The 17,507-nt window shown below is 47.3% G+C and overlaps 1 protein-coding gene across 3 annotated transcripts in view; it reads right to left on the bottom strand.

Annotated features, from left to right (window-relative positions):
- Adgrf5 (adhesion G protein-coupled receptor F5) overlaps positions 1-17,507 on the bottom strand; it is a 70,020-nt gene that overhangs the window by 29,432 nt on the left and 23,081 nt on the right. For all 3 annotated transcript variants that reach the window (XM_013019209.1, XM_013019211.1, XM_013019210.1), the window contains 2 exons: positions 9,237-9,363; positions 3,828-3,882 (listed from right to left, as the gene is read on the bottom strand). In XM_013019209.1, the coding sequence (XP_012874663.1) occupies positions 3,828-3,882; positions 9,237-9,338 (157 nt within the window). In that variant the 5' untranslated portion in view covers positions 9,339-9,363. The remainder of the gene's footprint in view (positions 1-3,827; positions 3,883-9,236; positions 9,364-17,507) is intronic.

Here is a 17,507-nt window from a genome sequence, read left to right as displayed (position 1 = left end):
CAATAAAAACTATTAAAAAAAAAGTCTCTCCTTCCTCTCCAGCCTCTGCACCATCTGGCACCTGACAGCTCTGATAACTCAGTGTGTTTTCTTTGTCTCTGTCTCTGTTACCCCTCGTGCTGTTTGTCTGGATCTCTCTGGCTCCCAGAAGATGGCAAATTCCAGGTGTCACCAGTGTCAGACTGAGATCCACAGGCCGGTCCAGGAGGCACTGAACATCCAGGATTTCCCCTCTTCTTTCCCATCGGTCACAGCCAGCCTGGCGGCACTTATCTGAGAGACATTTCTGGAAAGTTGGCCACAAACTTGTGACCAGTAGAGCCGAGTCTTAATCATAGCTGTTTAAGCAAACAACGCTCTATTTGCCTGGCAACGCTAATGCGAGCTATTGCTTCTCAGAATCCGAGCCTAAGTAGATGCAGAAATTAACCTCCCACCTACAAAAGAAGGAAACATGTTGGCTTCACCCAGGAGAAAGGAGCTTGGGATGGGTTTTCTATTGATCGAAGGAGGCCATGCTTTTTTTTTTTAAATCATGTATGATGAGACTCTCTCTTTTGTTCCCTTACCCCATAGCCAGTTATCATCCACCAATGCCTCTTCTTCTGTCCTCAAAGCTAGCTCTGCAGCGTCTTCTTCATCTAGAAATGTGGGGCAGGCTTGCCTGTTCTCATCCCTCTACAAAGCTACTCCAAGAATCATGAAATTGAGACCTCCTGGGCAAGATACAGAAACACACATTGAACTGACTCTCAGCTGTGAGCGAGGACAGGGAGGTAGCGAGCAGGGGCAGAGCAAGAATGATGTGTCACCCTTTAAACTCTCCAAGCCTCCTTGCTCATCTGTAGCCAGGGACGGAACTTTCTGTACAGGATTGTTAGGGAGCAAGGATTCAATATGAAACCAGCTTGCAAAATCCGACATGGCCTCACCAGTCAAAGCAGTCATGGAGATTTAAACGTAAGCGTAATGATTATATTTCACGCAAATACGTAGTAGTATTAATAGTATTCTAATCTGGTTGTTAAAATGGTTAAAGGAACAAAATAAAAAAGAATGAACATGAATCAGAATATGAGCATACAAGGTCAAAAGATTCCCAACATTCAATGACAAACCTAAAGCTAAACCCAGACCAAAACTACACCCATACCCCAGCCAAGAGCACCCAACGCTCATGTCTGTCCACCGCCCCAATGCTCACTTAGGGTGCTACATAGATGTATGAGAAAAAGTATTGTCACGAAACCCCAAAATTCTGTTCCTCAAACCAAAAAAAAGCACATAGCATTTTCTGGATCCCGATCTTGAAGGACCAGCACACCTGTCAGGATTTCAGCTCAGGCATCCAGAGCCCTGATCTGCGAGGGCCTGGCTCTGGTGGGGAAATGTGGGCATGGCAGACACCCAGCACAGACTTCCCCTAGATCCCTGCCCTGCTGCCCCACAGCCCTGCCCTGTCTCCTCCCAGCACTCACTCCTCTCAGAAAATAACGAATGGGGACTCTCTAGCCTCAGCCCTGCAGATGTTCCTCCCAGTAAGCTCAGAACTGTGCGATCCTAGGAGACCACAGGTCCTGGCAGATCACTTTCTTTACAGATGAACCAGGTCCTTGCGCCTTTCTTTCCGTGTGACTGGGGTTTGAACTCAGGCCCTCAGGCTTGGTAGCCAGGTGCTCTACCACTTGAGTCACACCCCCAAGCCCTTTTGGGTTTAGTAATTTCTCTTTCTTTTTCAAGAGGGTCTTGCATTCTCATCCTGGCTGACTTGGGAGCACAGTCCTTCACACGTGCTCTGCTTGGTGTCACCCTCCTCCTGCTTTCTTCGGTCATCTTCCTGGACAGCCATTGTCCTCATTGTCATTTGTGTCCCTGTGATTCAGGGACCCACACCGGGCCTTTCGGTGGCCATTTCTGACATGAGTGATGTTGTAAAAGTACCAAGGCCAATCCATCTTGTGCAGAGGATGGGCTGATTCATTCACACTTCCCAGATGCCTTGAGAAGCTCAGGGAACAGAAGGACACCCACAATACGTGGAAAACCTGCCTCGCGGTGATTTATCACTCTCAGGACTGTTTTGCAAGGAAGCCAGCTTGGAAATTTCCTGGAATGTCATATTTCTAGACAGCTACCACCCCACTCTGTCACCATGGGTACGGACAGGTGGGTTCAGAAGTCTGGGAAGAGGTGACCCTCACAGCTCCTCTGGGAAGCCCACAGCCTGGGCCCAGGGAGAACTTGATGGAAACCTGGGGTGGGAGGGATTCTTCCACCAAGTTTGATTTTAATAAGAAATAAAAAATGCTGAGTTCAGTGGCTCAGGCTTGTAATCCTAGCTACTTAGAGGGCAGAGATGGGGGTTCAAGGTTCAAGGCCAGCCAGGGTATAAAAGTTTAAGAGACTCCATCTCATTTGATGGCTGTGTACAGTGGCATGCATCTGTTGTCCAAGCTCTAGGGGAAGCACAAGTTGGAGGATTGCAATCCAGGCCATCCTAGGCATAAAACAAGACTTCACCTTGAAAATGTGGGGGCTGGAAGTGTGTCTCAATCAGTAGAATGCTTTTATAGCCAAATGGGAAACCCAGAGATCAAACCCCAGTGTCATAAAACCATCATCATCATCATCATCATCATCATCATCATTATCACCATCATCATCATCTTTCAAAATGTGAATCAGCACGTTTGGCTCTGTGCCTAACACAGTGTACAAGAGGCATCATGGGGTTATGAGGATAATGATGCTTGTTTTAGAGCAAGTAGACTGGGTTGCAGGAAGAAGAAGGGCAAGTGGGGTAACACTGGGATAACAAGGTGAAGACTAAACCAAAGAAAGAGGGAAAGAAAGGAGGGGAGGGGAAGGGAGGGGAGGGGAGGGCAAAGGAAGAGAAGGGAGAGGAGGGAAGGGAAGGGAAGAGGAGGGAAAGGGAGGGAAGGGGAGGGCAGAGGAAGAGAAGGGAAAGGGAGGGGAGGGGAGGGAAGGGGAGGGGAGGGAAAGGGAGGGAAGGGGAGGGCAGAGGAAGAGAAGGGAAAGGGAGGGGAGGGGAGGGCAGGGGAGGGAAGGGGAGGGCAGGGGAGGGCATGGGAGGGGAGGGAAGGGGAGGGGAGGGAAGGGAAGGGAAGAGGAGGGGAGGGGAGAGGAGGGAATGGGAGGGGAGGGGAAGGCAGAGGAGGGGAGGGGAGGGAAAGGGAGAGAAGAGGAGGGAAAGGGAGGGGAGGGGAGGGAAGAGAAGAGGAGGGAAAGGGAGGGAAGGGGAGGGCAGAGGAAGAGAAGGGAAAGGGAGGGGAGGGGAGGGCAGGGGAGGGCAGGAGAGGGGCAGAAAAAGGAGGGGAGGGGAACCACATCAGATTATCAATGTCACCCATCACAATTCTGTACTTGTCCTGCACTCTTCACAGGACAGAGCCTTGCATTTTTCGGGCTAATGTCTTTGGAATTTAATGGGAAAACTGGAATGGCAAAAAAGGATTTCAGCCTAGTGATTAGATTGATTCAAAATAAGGTGCTGAGTGGCAGTAGTTTAAAATTGGGGTAGAGATGGACAGGGGCCGGCCTGAGGAAAGGAAATCCTGAGGTCTGAGGATCCTGCGGTGGTAACAGGAAAGAAGAGAAACAGCAGTGTGTCAGGATGAGCCACTTAACACCATTGACGCATAGAACGTGGAGAACCTTTCACATCACCTTTGGCGATGCTGCTGCCAATGAGACTGGCCCCAGTGTGCCTAGACACTGAGTTATAAGGATCACAGTGTTGAAAGGTTAGAACATGTGTCATCTGACTGGACTGACGGAAGAGATGGCTAAGCCAGGGTTCCACATACCTGCTCGTTTTTGCCTCAGGGGTTCTTCACCCTCTAGTTCATGTTCATGGAGACTCTGAAGAAAAGAAAATCATCTTAGGAAGTTGTCTACCAAGGTTGGGAAAGTCTTCTCCACCCCAGCTTCCAGCCAAGGCTCGGCAAGTATTGTGTTCAAATCCTAGCTCCATTATAAAAATGACTGGGTGGCCTACTCAACCTCTCTATGCCTTAGACCTAATTAATAACATGAAGATCAATAGAACCCACTTCCTAAGGTCATTGTACAAACCAAATGATTCCTCAGATAGCCGGGAACAGCTCTGATTCCACAGTAAGAATATTTGGGGATAGGCATACCCCATTCTGAGATAACCATCCACATCTCTTTGTACCCCAGTGCCTGGTTCCTCTCTATGAACCTCCTCTCCATTCTCCCAGTACCTGGTTGAGATCGGTGGCTCGGTAGCTGCTACCCAAGCCTTACCCCTTACTTGCCCTCACTCGGCCTTCCCAACCTAACCTTCCCACCTACAGGTAGGTTTTCCAGCGCCAGCTCCCTTCCAGGCCACCTCTTCTTCGGAGCCTCCCCAGATGACCCAGCCCACAGAGGGGCTTCCTTTCTGACAGCCCAGGACCGAACTGGCTCTGCTCCCTGTGGACCCCACTGCTGACCAGCCAGAGCAGTCATGACAATAACAAACAGAACTCCTCGGATCTGTTCCACACTGGGAGCCAGCGTCATCCAGGAGATGGGTGCCACGGCTACCCTCAGCTCACCAGTGAGAAATGCCAGACCAGGTGTCAAGTCACTGGCAGAGTCGGGATCCAGACTCTCCTGCATTTCTCAGGGGGACTTACCTCCTCAGGCAACCTGGGCTCTCTCTTTTCTTTCTACCTTTTTTCCCCTTTTAATTTTTATTATTAGTATTTTTTGCATGTTTATGCGACACCAAGGAATCAAACCCAGGGACTCATGCACGCTAGGCAAGCACTCTACCACTAAGCCACATCCCAAGGCCCACTTTCTACTTTTCCTATGTCTTCTCTATCCACTGAGGTCTACCCTTCCTTCTTTACAAACACGACATCCCTGGATCATCCTCTACTGTTCCTCAGTTACACACCTAAAGAATTATCAGACAAGAGCCATTACCCCTCTGCATGTCAACTGTGCAGGAATGGTCCCCTCCTGAGAACCTGAGGGCAGACAAGTTAAAGAAGCAGGAAGTCAGGAGGTGCTGTGCACAGGAGAGTTCAGACATGGTTCTTCAAGGAATAAATAGAGGCATGATGGATGATGATTGGAATTTCACAAGCCCAGCTTCTCCTTCTGGCTGTGAGGCCATGTTAGAGGAACTTCAACGCACAGGAACTGAAGGTACAAAGTCAATATATAGGGTGGTTCCTGTCTACTTCCCCTACAGCCCGCTCTGGCCCCGGGCCCTGGCACAGAAGGCTCTTCCTGCATTCCTGCCTGTGCCTGGGACTGGAGGCAGGAAGAGACTGGACACAGAGGCTTCTCCATCTACATCCTCAGCTGAGATTGGGGTGGACTCAGTCCGGGAGAATGGAACCCCTAAGGGTCATCTCTGCCCAGCTTTCCAAGGTCAAGTTTTCATTCTCTCTGCTTTCCAGTGGGACTAAAACATTTGAAGTCTTACTGCTGTCTGTAGAAAGTCAAAATCAAGGTACATCTCAGTTCCTTTGACTCCTTGTGAGAACAGAATCCTTTGTTCTCCATCCTCCCCCATCTGATTTGCTTAGAGAGATTAGAAGCTGCTATTTGAAGATTTCTTAAATCTTTTTTTTTTTTGCTCATCCTGGGGCTTGAACTCAGGGCCTAGACGCTGTTCCTGAGCTTCTTTTGTTCAAGGCTAGCACTCTACCACTTGAACCACAGCTCCACTTCTGGCTTTTTCTGTGTATGTGATACTGAGGAATCAAACCCAGGGCTTCATACATGCTAGGCAAGCGCTCTACCACAAAGCCACATTCCCAGCCCGATTTCTTGAATCTTTACGGTGGTCATCTAGAACCTTCTGGGCACATGTTTGTGAAGTGCTGTGCCTACCCCTCTGCCTCTCCTAATGCTTGTGGGCTCAGTTTCTTCTAGGGTTCACATGCATCTTCTTTTAAGGCTTACAGTCATCAGAGATAATAATGGAGGAAAGGCACATGGACATCAGAAAGTCTCCAGAGGCTGGGGTGGTCACGGTACATATACTTGATCACCCCAGATTTGAGAAGGTACAGAGCTGGACTGCCAGGTCGTGGGGTCCGGAGAAGCCACTCGCTCATTCTCAGCTTCAGGTTCTGACATCCATCGTGAGCCACCAGCTAGATGTGCAGAGCCACAGCAAGGGCTTTCTGCCGTCTCAGGCCGTGGGGTGTTGCCTGGGGCCCATCTGGCTGGCTTGGGGCCTCTGGGGAGCCAGCCCTGGTCCCCTGGATCTTCAGGTCTCCCCTGCCTGTGAGACCGCAGACTTTGGGTTCTGGGTAGAATCAGGGAACCCGGGCCTGCTATGGGTTCATAAGGCTCTGCTGGGTAATTACTACAGACAAGAAAACAGAGCTGTCCCTCCCCACTCGGTGTGCTCCCTGCAGAAGTCCCAGATGGCGACCTGAGCCACCACAGCCCGCTCTGTCCAGAGGGGATTTCCTGATGGCCGAGCTTCAGCCAGGGGAGACAAGGTCTCACCAATGCCAGGAAGTGCCCCGCCTCAGACAGGAAGGCTGATAATGCAGAGCAGAGGGGAGCCGGGTGGGCTGGAATGTGGGACAGGTGATCAGTCAAGAGCGACAGGTAGCTTTGGATGCCTACAAAACAAAACTCCCTGGAAAAACAGGGGGCAGACGAGGGGGCAGTCCTACCATACTCTCTCCTCTTTCCTGGAACAACAAGAGTCGTGCTATTGTGTCTTTATGTTTAGATTAAAAACAACTATAAATCAAGAAACGCTTTGGATCTGGGCTAACCACTATGCTAAGGTACACAGGGATGAGGGTGCTTAATATTTACAATAAGCCAGCAAAGAATGTACCACCAATTCACATTGTACTCAGCAAGATAAGGTAACTTAATGAAGTCTCCAAGACTTCTGCATGGAAGAGCAGGACTTCAGCCCTGCTTCACACCAACATTGGATGTAGAGCCTGGGGCATGGCTGGTACTCATTGGAGCAGACACGTGTTGCCAGGAAGACCCCACTCACACTCGTCAAGCTGAAATTTAAACACTTTATGAAGGTCCCCGGAGGCCTTCCACAGGCTGGAGAGTTTGACAGCAGGCTACCTTATAATATTTCCAAAGCCCAACACTTCCTCTCTCTGATGCTCTTTCCAGAATTATGTACAGTTACCAAGAAGTGGAAACCACCTCAGCACCCATCAAGGAGTGAATGGCTAAGCAACAGGGGTCTCTCGGCATAGATACAAGAGGAAGAAGCTTGTGACACAAACCACAACATGGCAGACCTTAAGGCCATAGTGCTAAGCAAAACAAGCCAGCTCCAAAAGATCAGTGTCGTATGATTTGCTTCTCTGAGTTCCCAAGAGTGTAATTTATTTACATGTGGCATTATCTTAAATACTTCATCTTATTTTCAGGATTTTTGTTTCCTGACTACCCTGAAAACAAGGGAAAATGGTGGTTGCCAGGACTTGGGGAAGGAAGAAGTGGAGAGCTGTTGTTGAATGAGTAGGGTTTCCAGTTTTGTCCGATGAAGAAGTCTGGAGATTGTCTATGTGGCGGTGTGGAAATAATTAACATTTATGGTAGCAATTTCTTTCGTTATATGAAATTTAATATAATTGAGAAGAAAGCTTATTGTAGCATGCTGTGTTTAAGTTGGTTGTGGGATCTGGGCAGCCATGCTGGGCTATGTATTCGGCTGTGTATGATTGGCTGTAGCCTTTGAATTGTATGAAGACACCATATTTTGGAGGGTAGATCTAAGTAAGAAAAGGAAGAGTCCCTAGCTGTGGGGAGTAGGAGCTTCTCAGAGATGAAGTCTAAATTTTACTATCCACCTCAGCGGTCATGGGCTAGTCCCCTGAGCTGCATAGCCGGGCAGTGGAGGGACCCTGCCACCATAAACAGAGAAGGTACAGGGTAGTCAGGAAGAGCAAAAGACTCTGAAACAGAGGCAAAGATAACCGTGCCAGAGATCGCCTTGAGTTCTACTTCCTCCCACACACCGGGAATAGACAGAACTCTAAGCCACCCATGGAAACAGAGATGAGCTGTACAAGTTTTCTTCCCTTCCTTATAGGAGGAGGCTGTTCCATACAATTAGGTAGGCCTAGATGCTGAAGCTGCGGAGAGGAGAGATACAATGTGTACCTCTCAAATGGTGAGAGAAATAAAAACAGTGAACCCCCCTCAAAAAGAAAGAACCAGAAAAAGTGGAAAAGTGGGTAGTTATGAAACAAAAATCCTGAAAGTAAGATCCAGTATTTAAAAATATGATACTGCATATACATAGTTTATACTCCTTGAAACAAATAACAGTTGTTTATGTTAGGTTAATAGGGGAAAAAACATGACGTCAAACTCATGTTATTTACCAAAAGGACGTTAAAGCAAAGTGATCTATGAAAGGCTGAAAGAAAAGGGAGGAAAACCAGGCAAACCAGGACTGACAACTGGAATAGAAGACAAAGGATGAAATATAAATGTACTAGTGGGCTCAATAAAACATAACCCAAGTGCCTGAAACAAGGATCCGTAGAAATACACTATTAGAATGAGGGAATCAAAAATAGCAAATACTTACGTAGTATTGCTTCTTTGCCAGGAAGCATTCTAGGACCTCTTGCAAATATTAGCTAATTTAATTTCCACAATAATCATAGGCAACCAGTAATACTATTCACACAATATGACAGACAAAGAAACTGAGAGGCAGGCTTACCTCTCTCAAACAATTTCCCAGCAGGGGCCCTCCCTACCCCCGATCCATGGAGAAGACCAGGTAAGGAATAACCCAGCAATGCCCGAAGGTTGAGGCTACGGATCACCCTTGTGTAAGTGGAAGCCCCAATGGCTTTCTAAACACGAAACACCCAGCTCATCTGTCTTGCATGCTATCTGTCATCTCTTAGTCCACGTCGACCTGTGGCTGATGCTCATGTTAGAAGGATTGCTTTGCGAATGCATCCTGCCCACGGTCCTCCAAACCTACTTCATGGTCATTGTCCATTTTAATCCTCTGCCTAGAGGTGGCAAGTTAGTCAAGGAGGCAGTGTGAGTATTAACCTTGAAACCAATAGGATTCTCAATACACTGATGTCCATGTATGGACATTTTGCAACATTTTCACAAAGCTCTCCCTCCTTGCCGTGGTTTAAGAACTGTTTTCCTGTCTGTGACGTTCTCAGGAAGTCAGAGAAATGTGACTGGGAGATTATGACGGACATGGATTTACTCACCAAAGGATGGACGGCAGGCTCTGGGTTCAAGTCAAGGATAGCTCTGGAAGAATAAATCATCATGAACACGAAGCACAGCGTGGTTCTCCTTTGGGATTTCATTTCTCCAGGGCTGAACTGTTTTTGCCTGAAATGGAAATACGGTGAGTTAAAGATCGAGAATTTTATTTAATAAATGAGGGCAGAAATAGCAAGTCCTGTCCTGAAGGCCATACTTCATAATATGAGAGAAAGAGTAAAGCACAAAGGAATCAGCTTGATAGAGCTCCTGCCCATGACCTTCAGGTGAGGAGATGCTTACATCCCGGGAGATGGGACGTGGCTAAAGATGGCACCTGCATCTCAGTAGATCGAAGGTAGCAGATGTCTGAGCACATGGAATATATATGGGAAAAGCGGGGGAGGAGGGAGTCGGAAAGAAAGAGAAGGGAAAATATGGACAGAGAAGGCAAACAAGCAGAAGGGAATGGCTACTTTCAGTAAGAAAGACAATTAGTGTTGTGATCCAGGACCCAGATTATGTGTGCAGGAAGGGACAAGAAAACACCCCTCACTTTTGGTATGTGTAATGTGCTCTGCTGATTTAATTTCCATTCTCACATGCTTTTCTATCCTAACTTACCCTATACTTGTCTTTTTAATTCTGGAAGCAACCCAGGAGATTGGCCTCATGACACATATTAATGGGATCAGACCATATTAGAATTGAAAACCCTTGAACTCCAAGTTCAAGTTGTTTTGTAACTTTATTTAATTAGACAAACCATGGAATGTTAATATCATACTATATTCCATTGGATGTATTAATTTTTACAACAATCTTATCCATGGCTCATTTAAAAGTAGAACACTTCTTAGAATTATCCAAACCCTTAATCTGGGGACTGAGGCTGTCGATTTGGCATCAAGTTCTTTGCCATTGGCTTTCCTTTGCCCATGAATTCTTGTGAAAAGATCAGCACATCGAGAGAAAAGCTAGGGGCTGGGGTTACTATAAGTCACGTTGCCCTTATACATCTTTGCACTCAAGTTTTCCCTCCCGTAAAAAGGGGATGATAGTATTCCCTGATTGTCTCAGAGTTCTCTGAGGTTTGGATGAGATTAAAAGCCATGAAGAGTTCCAGTGATGAACTCTGGTCGTCAGTGGAATGTGGGGGGCAGACATCAGGAAGGAGAGCCCCCGCGGAAGGGCACAGGCAACCCAGGGAGCCCTGCGCAGGACTGCACCGACGGGACCAAGATGCGCAAGCCAAGGGGAACTGTATTTCAATCACCAGCTACCATCCGCCGCCTTTTCCTCTTTCCCAGGAAAGCAGAAGGCCTTGGAAAACAGACTCAGGATGGGTAATCCGGCAATCATCAAACACATTTTTTAAATTCTGCAGCCATCAGTGGATTTGGAAAAATGCTTAGTAATCTCAGTTATGCAAATAGAGGTTTAAGACCAGATGCATCTGCTGTGGAAATATTACAGCAAGTCACTGGCTTCTTGAAGTTTACCAGAAATTTGAAAGCCTTTTTGGATAAGCATTTGGTTGGTTTATCTAGCTAAGAGCATCTGTCCTGGGGTGAATCAGGTATATAGGAGATAACTTAATCTTTTCAGATCCTAATTTACTGCACTATATATACTAGTTATATGTCCTGTACTATGTATGCTGTAGTTACTGCACTGGTATTTCAGTTAGTTCCATACTGAGGAACTTAATTAAGGGCATGAGATTTAGTAATGGAACAGTTCATGAGGCAGGCACCCTACCTATCTTTAGACCATTTGTTGATGTTGGCTTGTTCTTCCTGTCTTTTTCTTTTCCTTTCTTTTCTTTCTTTCTTTCTTTCTTTCTTTCTTTCTCTTGCTTCCTTGTTTGTTCCTTCCTTTTCTCCCCTCTCCTCCCCTTCCATCCCCTCCCCTCCCCTTCTATCCCCTTTCCTCTCCTCTATTTGTCAGATATAGTGTTCTCAAATGTCATATCTAGCCCTTCCACATGGGCCAATGGACAATACCATTCCACCTGCCATATTTCTTTGTGCTCACCATACCCCTTTGCATCTCCTAAGCTAGATCTCATTAAAAAAAAATCTTCCTTCTACCATGAAAACCATGAAAAAAATACTAAAGGTACCAGCCACATAGCTGGGGTTGAGTCTACTTGGAAGAAAAGAGAACACCTCACTTTGAGATGTACAACCATTAGGGCTCGACCAACGGCAACAACATACCTAGTGGGAAGCACTTCCGATTCCCAGGTTTGAGGCTGCATGGGCGAGAGACTCGAAGTTGAACATCTCTGAGCTACACCAGCAATCTGACAGCAGCCCTCCACCTCTCAGAAATCCTCCTCTAGAAGCGAGCCAGTGCTGACTATAATTTAGTACTGAGGAAAAGATGATCTACACTGACCTAGGAAAGGGTCTGTGGCCCAACAGGTAGAGAGCTTGTCTTGTAGGCTCTCAGTCTTTAAGTCCAAAAAACTAAACAAGTGAACAGCAAACAACAACAAGAAAAGTAAGGAACACATACACAATCAAGGCAGTGTGTGTTCATTAGGGTGCCTTTACTTTGAAAGCCTGAGATGTTTATTATATTCATTCTCAAATTCCTGGAGTAAAAGGCAAAGGTTGAGAAAAACAGGCAGAGAGAGACCAAAAAAATGTATCTGATGTCGTTCACTATTTTTCCACTTAAATGAAAAGGGTGGACATTCCACTGCACTTCACTCATCAGTGTGAGCTGTCTACATTGTTGAGAAAGCTGGGAAACATGATCTAATTCCCAGGATGGACCCTGGGTGGCTGAACCATGCCCTGGTCTCCTCTGACTCTGCTTTCCTGTCCGTGGAGTCAAAAGAGGGAGAGGAAAAGAAAGCAGGCAGACACCACAGGCCAGGAAAAGGCCACCATCTTCTCAGCAGCATTGCCCTGGGAGGCAGAGGGGCGGGGCTCCACTTGATAACGCTGCTCATGGCATTGGGTTGTGGTTATGGATGGTGACATTCCAAGAGCCACTGCTGAAATTCAGTGGTTCTCCCAACTGTTCTATCACCCCTCAGCCGCCCGGGCCTACCCCGATTTCATTTGGGCTGAGGATGTGGCAGGGGGTAGAGAGGAGGAGAAATGGGCTCCTCCTGAATTTACAGGGATCCTGCATTCTCACGACCCGGCCCCACCCACCCGTGAGGTCCAGTGACCGACTGCCATATTGTTCAGTGGCAAAATGGGGCCGCCGAAGGCCCATTTCACCACTAAGTTATTCTTATTTGCCACATATGGAAATAGAAGTATTGTGAGTAGCTCGCTTCAGCCACACACGGATATGTGAAAGTGGCAAAAAATTAAAAAAAGATTATAAACCAAGTGTTCTATTCCACTGAGGATAGGGTACCAGGTGAACTACATGCTCTCCTTAGTGGAATATAGGCAGGAGTAAATGGAACTTTTTCTCCAGGTGGACACCTGAGCAGAAACACACATTCTATCCTCTCCCGGGCCCTAACTAGCTGTGTGATAGTAGAGTGGGTTACTTCACTGCTCTGGGCCTGTTTCTGTATCCCAGAGGCCAGAGATTTGCTAGATCTCAGTGATTTTTAAACTGAGGTATGTGTCACTCCCTGAAGGGGGTCCCATTACTGTTCAACAACATCAAACTCCTCACAGATAACTTCAAATCAGTGGACCTCACTCAAGTGAGTCTAGTAACTCTATCCACATCGTGCATTCATTCACCCCATCTCCAACTCTCTTCCTCGCTTCACAGGTACCATGGAAACTGGGGCCATTTTTTTTCACCTCCGCTCCACGTCCCGAAGTGTTCTTTTCATGAGGCACCCCCGTCTGGTCTCTCACTGGTTTCAGAAAAGGAGTTTCCCACACATACACACTGGCCTTCCAGCTGCTCTGTGGCCTGGATCTTATTTCTAAGAGCATGTGCATCTAACAAAACCTTCATGGTGGCTCACTGTAGAAGTCGCTCTGCTGTTCCGCCATCTAAAATGGCGCCAGTGGTTTCCCAGTGCCCATGTACAAGTGAGGGAAGAAGGTGTGAAAATCCATCTTGGAGACCAAATCCTGGGCATGGAGAAGAACCAATATTGTCAAGCTCTTTTGTTTTGGTGTTGAGCCGGTGAACCTTGCCGTATATTTGGATTGTTCATCGTTACCCCTTCTGACCCTGGGGTCCAAGGCGTCTGCTGCTTGTGCAAATGCTACTCCGCCAATGCCCAGGCGACAGGTCTTGGTCTTTGCAGCTATAATTCATCTCTAGCTCCTGAGCTTCCCCAACCCCAACCCCATTGCAACGAAGACCCTGAACATGCCTGCTAGCACTACATTTGTTATCACGAGTATTTCATGACGTATTTTTACCAATCCCCTTGCGCATCCACTCATTAGTGCCTGGACACACATTTTACAAAGTCCTGCCAAGTGCCAGGTGCAGGAAGTGACTGTCTCCATGGAGCTGAGGAGCTAATGGAGCAGAAGGAAACAGCATTAAATCACCAGTCCCTTGGTTCACGGTGGAGCTGTGGTCAGGAAGTGCTCCAAGGAGAGTCATCGTAATGCTAATATCTCTTTCCCCAGCACTTACTATGCTTGAGTCTCTGAGATGAGCACTGACTCTATTAATTAATTAAAATTTTCTACTAACCTCAACGAAGTGGTTCTAGTATAACACATAATTACTAGTACAATACTAAAATAACTGAGATAGCTTCCCTGAGCCAAAACTTGAATCAAGTGTTAGGTCCGCCTGGAACCCTGTGGTAGTCTTCCTTTCGCTAAACCTTACACCAGCAGGTCCAAGTCCAGAGCCCATTCTTTTACCAATATGCTGAGGGGTCTAAACAAAAACAAAAGTAAGCAAAACAACCTATAAGAGTCATGAACTGGTCTAGAGAGCTCATAGGTTCCCTAGAAGAAGTATTTAATGGGGCCAAACTTGAAACATGAATTTGAGCTACCCAAATTAAAAGAGGAGGCTGAACGTGGGGAGGAAGAGGGTTCTACATGGAAACAGATCCTGAGCAAAAGCCCTGAGGTAGGGTTGAAAGAAAAGCACAGCACATTCAAAGCAATGCAAGACTTGGCAGAACACCAAAAGGAAGCAAGATGGGTACAGGCAGGGAAAAGAGTAGGCAAGTCTGGTAAATGCAACCACAGAACGAAGTAAGATTGACGAGGAAGACACCGAGAGAGAACAGAAATCCTAGGACCAAATTCCCCAGAATTCCAAAGGAATGAGCCAAAGGACAGGCTGGCAGCCAGGAAGTCTGGGTGTCCAGGGGCTATGGTCAATTCTGTCCACACTGGATCTGGAGATGAGATGTACGCGTAGAAAGGAGGGTTCCCTTGGGTGCTGGATGGATGTCAGTGCAGGAAGATGTAGGGCATGTGGGAGGGGAGCATCTGGGTGTGTGGAGCCTGAGGAACTGGGAATTGGGCTGTTTGGAAGAGGGGAGGGTGGAGCGCCTTTCCCACGTGTAGTTCTCACACCGCACACTTCTCCTTAAGAAAGGGACATGGACTGTTGCATGCGGCAGGCCTCCTCGGAACCTGGCAGGCGGCTAGCCAATGGACGGACTGTTGGACCCGACAAAAGGGTACAAAAGGGCTCCCTCCCTACATCCACCTAGCCCTGTCCTCGGGGACACTCAGACGAGCCTCGGGAAACCCCATTCAACAACACACATGTACTTCCCAAAGCAGAAGCAGAAACAGACTGGAGAGAGACCTGCACCTGCCATCTCTCCCGTGAGAGCCTGCCCACACCCAGCCGCCGTGTGTGGGCCTGCTACAGACCATGCCTCAGTGCAGAACCCCGGTCCTGGGTGACTTGGCCGAGGTTCCCACTCTTGGCTCCTCTGCTTGAGACCAAGATTCGCATCAAGGAGAGGAGGCTGTCAACTGCCTCCCTTCTGAGCCTGGGAATCGCAGATTAACAGTCATCAACTGTAAACCAGACCCTAGCTCCTCGGGAGGCTGAGATCTGAGGATCATGGTTCAAAGCCAGACTGGGCAGGAAAGTCCATGAGATTCCTATCTCCAATTAACCATCAAAAAGTCACAAATGGAGCCATGGCTCAGGTGGTAGAGTGCCAGCTCTGAGTGAAAAAAGCTAAGTAGAGAGCTCAGACCCTGAGTTAAAGCCTGAGTATATTCTCTCTGTCTCTGTCTCTCTCTGTATGTCTCTCTGTCTCTCTCTATCTCTCTCTATTTCTGTGTCTCTCTCTATCTCTCTTTGTCTCTGTCTCTGTCTCTCTCTCTCTCTCACACACACACACACACACACACAGCCATCAAGCACAGCTTTCAGACTCTACCTTCCACAGATCTGTCCTCATGGTCGTGGAGCGATGATCTGTATCTCTGCTGACCTTATTTAATGACATGAGTCATCCCTCACACATGCAGAAACACAAGCTAAATATTTATTTAACACAAACACAAAATACAATGCCAACTAATGGACCAAATGGAAGAGAACTAATTTTTTTTCTCTTCTTACTTTTCCTTTGCCTTGAAACCAGGTCCAGCTCCAGCATTGTGTCCAGGTCCCACTCTGTGCTATCAGATTATGGAGGAACATTTGTTTGTACACAATAGGATCGACTTTTCCAAAACACGGGGCACATGTGGACAGCCTTGATAACCTTTCATGCTTCTTCCTTGTGGTAAATCATAGGGGATTTCAACCTTCAAGAGAGAGATTGCCATCTCCAGAAAAACATCGAGTTCCTAACTCCACTCTTATCTAGTCCATCTCCCTGCTCAGGTTTATCTTGTGGAGGGATTTCCCTGCACCAGGCAAAACAATGTCAGACAATGCCTCCCCCCACCCGCTTAGTCCACAGCCGGCCAGATGGCCAAGAATCTGAAGTCTGGGGGTGGGTTTTAAGTTTTACATTCTGTGCTTCTATTGTCTTTTTTAGGTGAGTATTTTAATACACATATGCATAATAATGGTAATAATAATTAATAATGGATTGACCAAAACATCTTCTGGCCACTTTTTTTTTTTTGGTGGTGGGGCCTGAACTCTGGGCCTGGGCACTGTCCCTCAGCTCTTCAGCTCAAGGCGAGCACTCTGCCACTAGCTACAGTACCACTTCCAGCTTTTTGTGCTTATGTGGTGCTCAGGAATTGAACCCAGGGCCTCATGCATGCAAGGCAAAGCACTCTACCACTGAGCCACCTTCCCAGCCCCCTCCTGGCCACTATGTAGGAACAGAAGCCTAGGGTTTCTGGCTGGGCCGGATCTTAACCATTCCGTTGCTGGATGGGGGCAGGGGAAGATGGGTTCTAGGGAGGATCCTAGCAGAGGGAAGCTGAGGCAGGGCTGGGCACTTGAGACGGGGGGGGGAGGGGGGAGAGGAGGGAAGGGTGTTGTTGGGGCAAGAGGTATTCCAATATTTTGCCAGGCACAGGTGGCTCATGCCTATCATCCTAGCTACCAGGAGTCTGAAATCTGAGGGTCATGGTTCAAAGCTAGTGCAGGCAGGACTCTTATCTCCAATTAACCAGCATATATAGATATATACGTGTATATATGTATATATATATATATACACCTATATATACGTATATATATATATATATACGTATATATAGGTGTATATATATATATATATATATCTGGATGTGGAACGGTGGTTCAAGTGGTGAGCAAAAATGCTCACAGACAGTGCCCAGACTCTGAGTTCAAGCCCCAGACTCTGAGTTCAAGAACCCAGAACACATTTCACTTAGAAAGACCATCTCAGCCTTCTGCAGTTCTCTATATGCTCTCAGACACCTGACTTTGCTCCATGGCTTCCCTTAAATCTTTGTTTCTCCATTTAGGGATGTGGCCAGACTTTAACAACCAGGAGTGTGCTACTCAAAATACAGCAGCCCTGTTGGGGAGGGGGCGTAGTGGCTGAGCACTTGCTTGCTGGACACAAAGCCCACGAGTTCACTAAAGGTGCTTAGACTAATTCACATGGCAAATGTGATCACCTCGACCTAATAATAAAGCCAGGCTTGCCAAATCTTGCCGTAAGGTCTGGATTCAGAACAGACTGATTCACTAATAAGCTCCTAATGAACGAACCTTCCTTTACAGTATGTGTAAACTTCAACAGCAGTACCACAGCCAATCAATCAATCCATCAGTCAAATAGCCTTAGGAATTCTTGCTCTTGGAGGACCTCTTTAATTTGTCCTTATTATGCAAAGCACCTTATCAAGAGACGCACTTATTTCACTTGTGTTTCCCCTGGTTTCCCTAGCTACCTG

The sequence above is a fragment of the Dipodomys ordii genome, unplaced genomic scaffold, assembly GCF_000151885.1.
Source record: "Dipodomys ordii isolate 6190 unplaced genomic scaffold, Dord_2.0 Scaffold44, whole genome shotgun sequence".
Classification (NCBI taxonomy): domain Eukaryota; kingdom Metazoa; phylum Chordata; class Mammalia; order Rodentia; family Heteromyidae; genus Dipodomys; species Dipodomys ordii.
The sequence above is the reverse complement of the archived record's forward strand: the minus strand, read 5'-3'. Positions and strand labels throughout refer to the sequence as shown.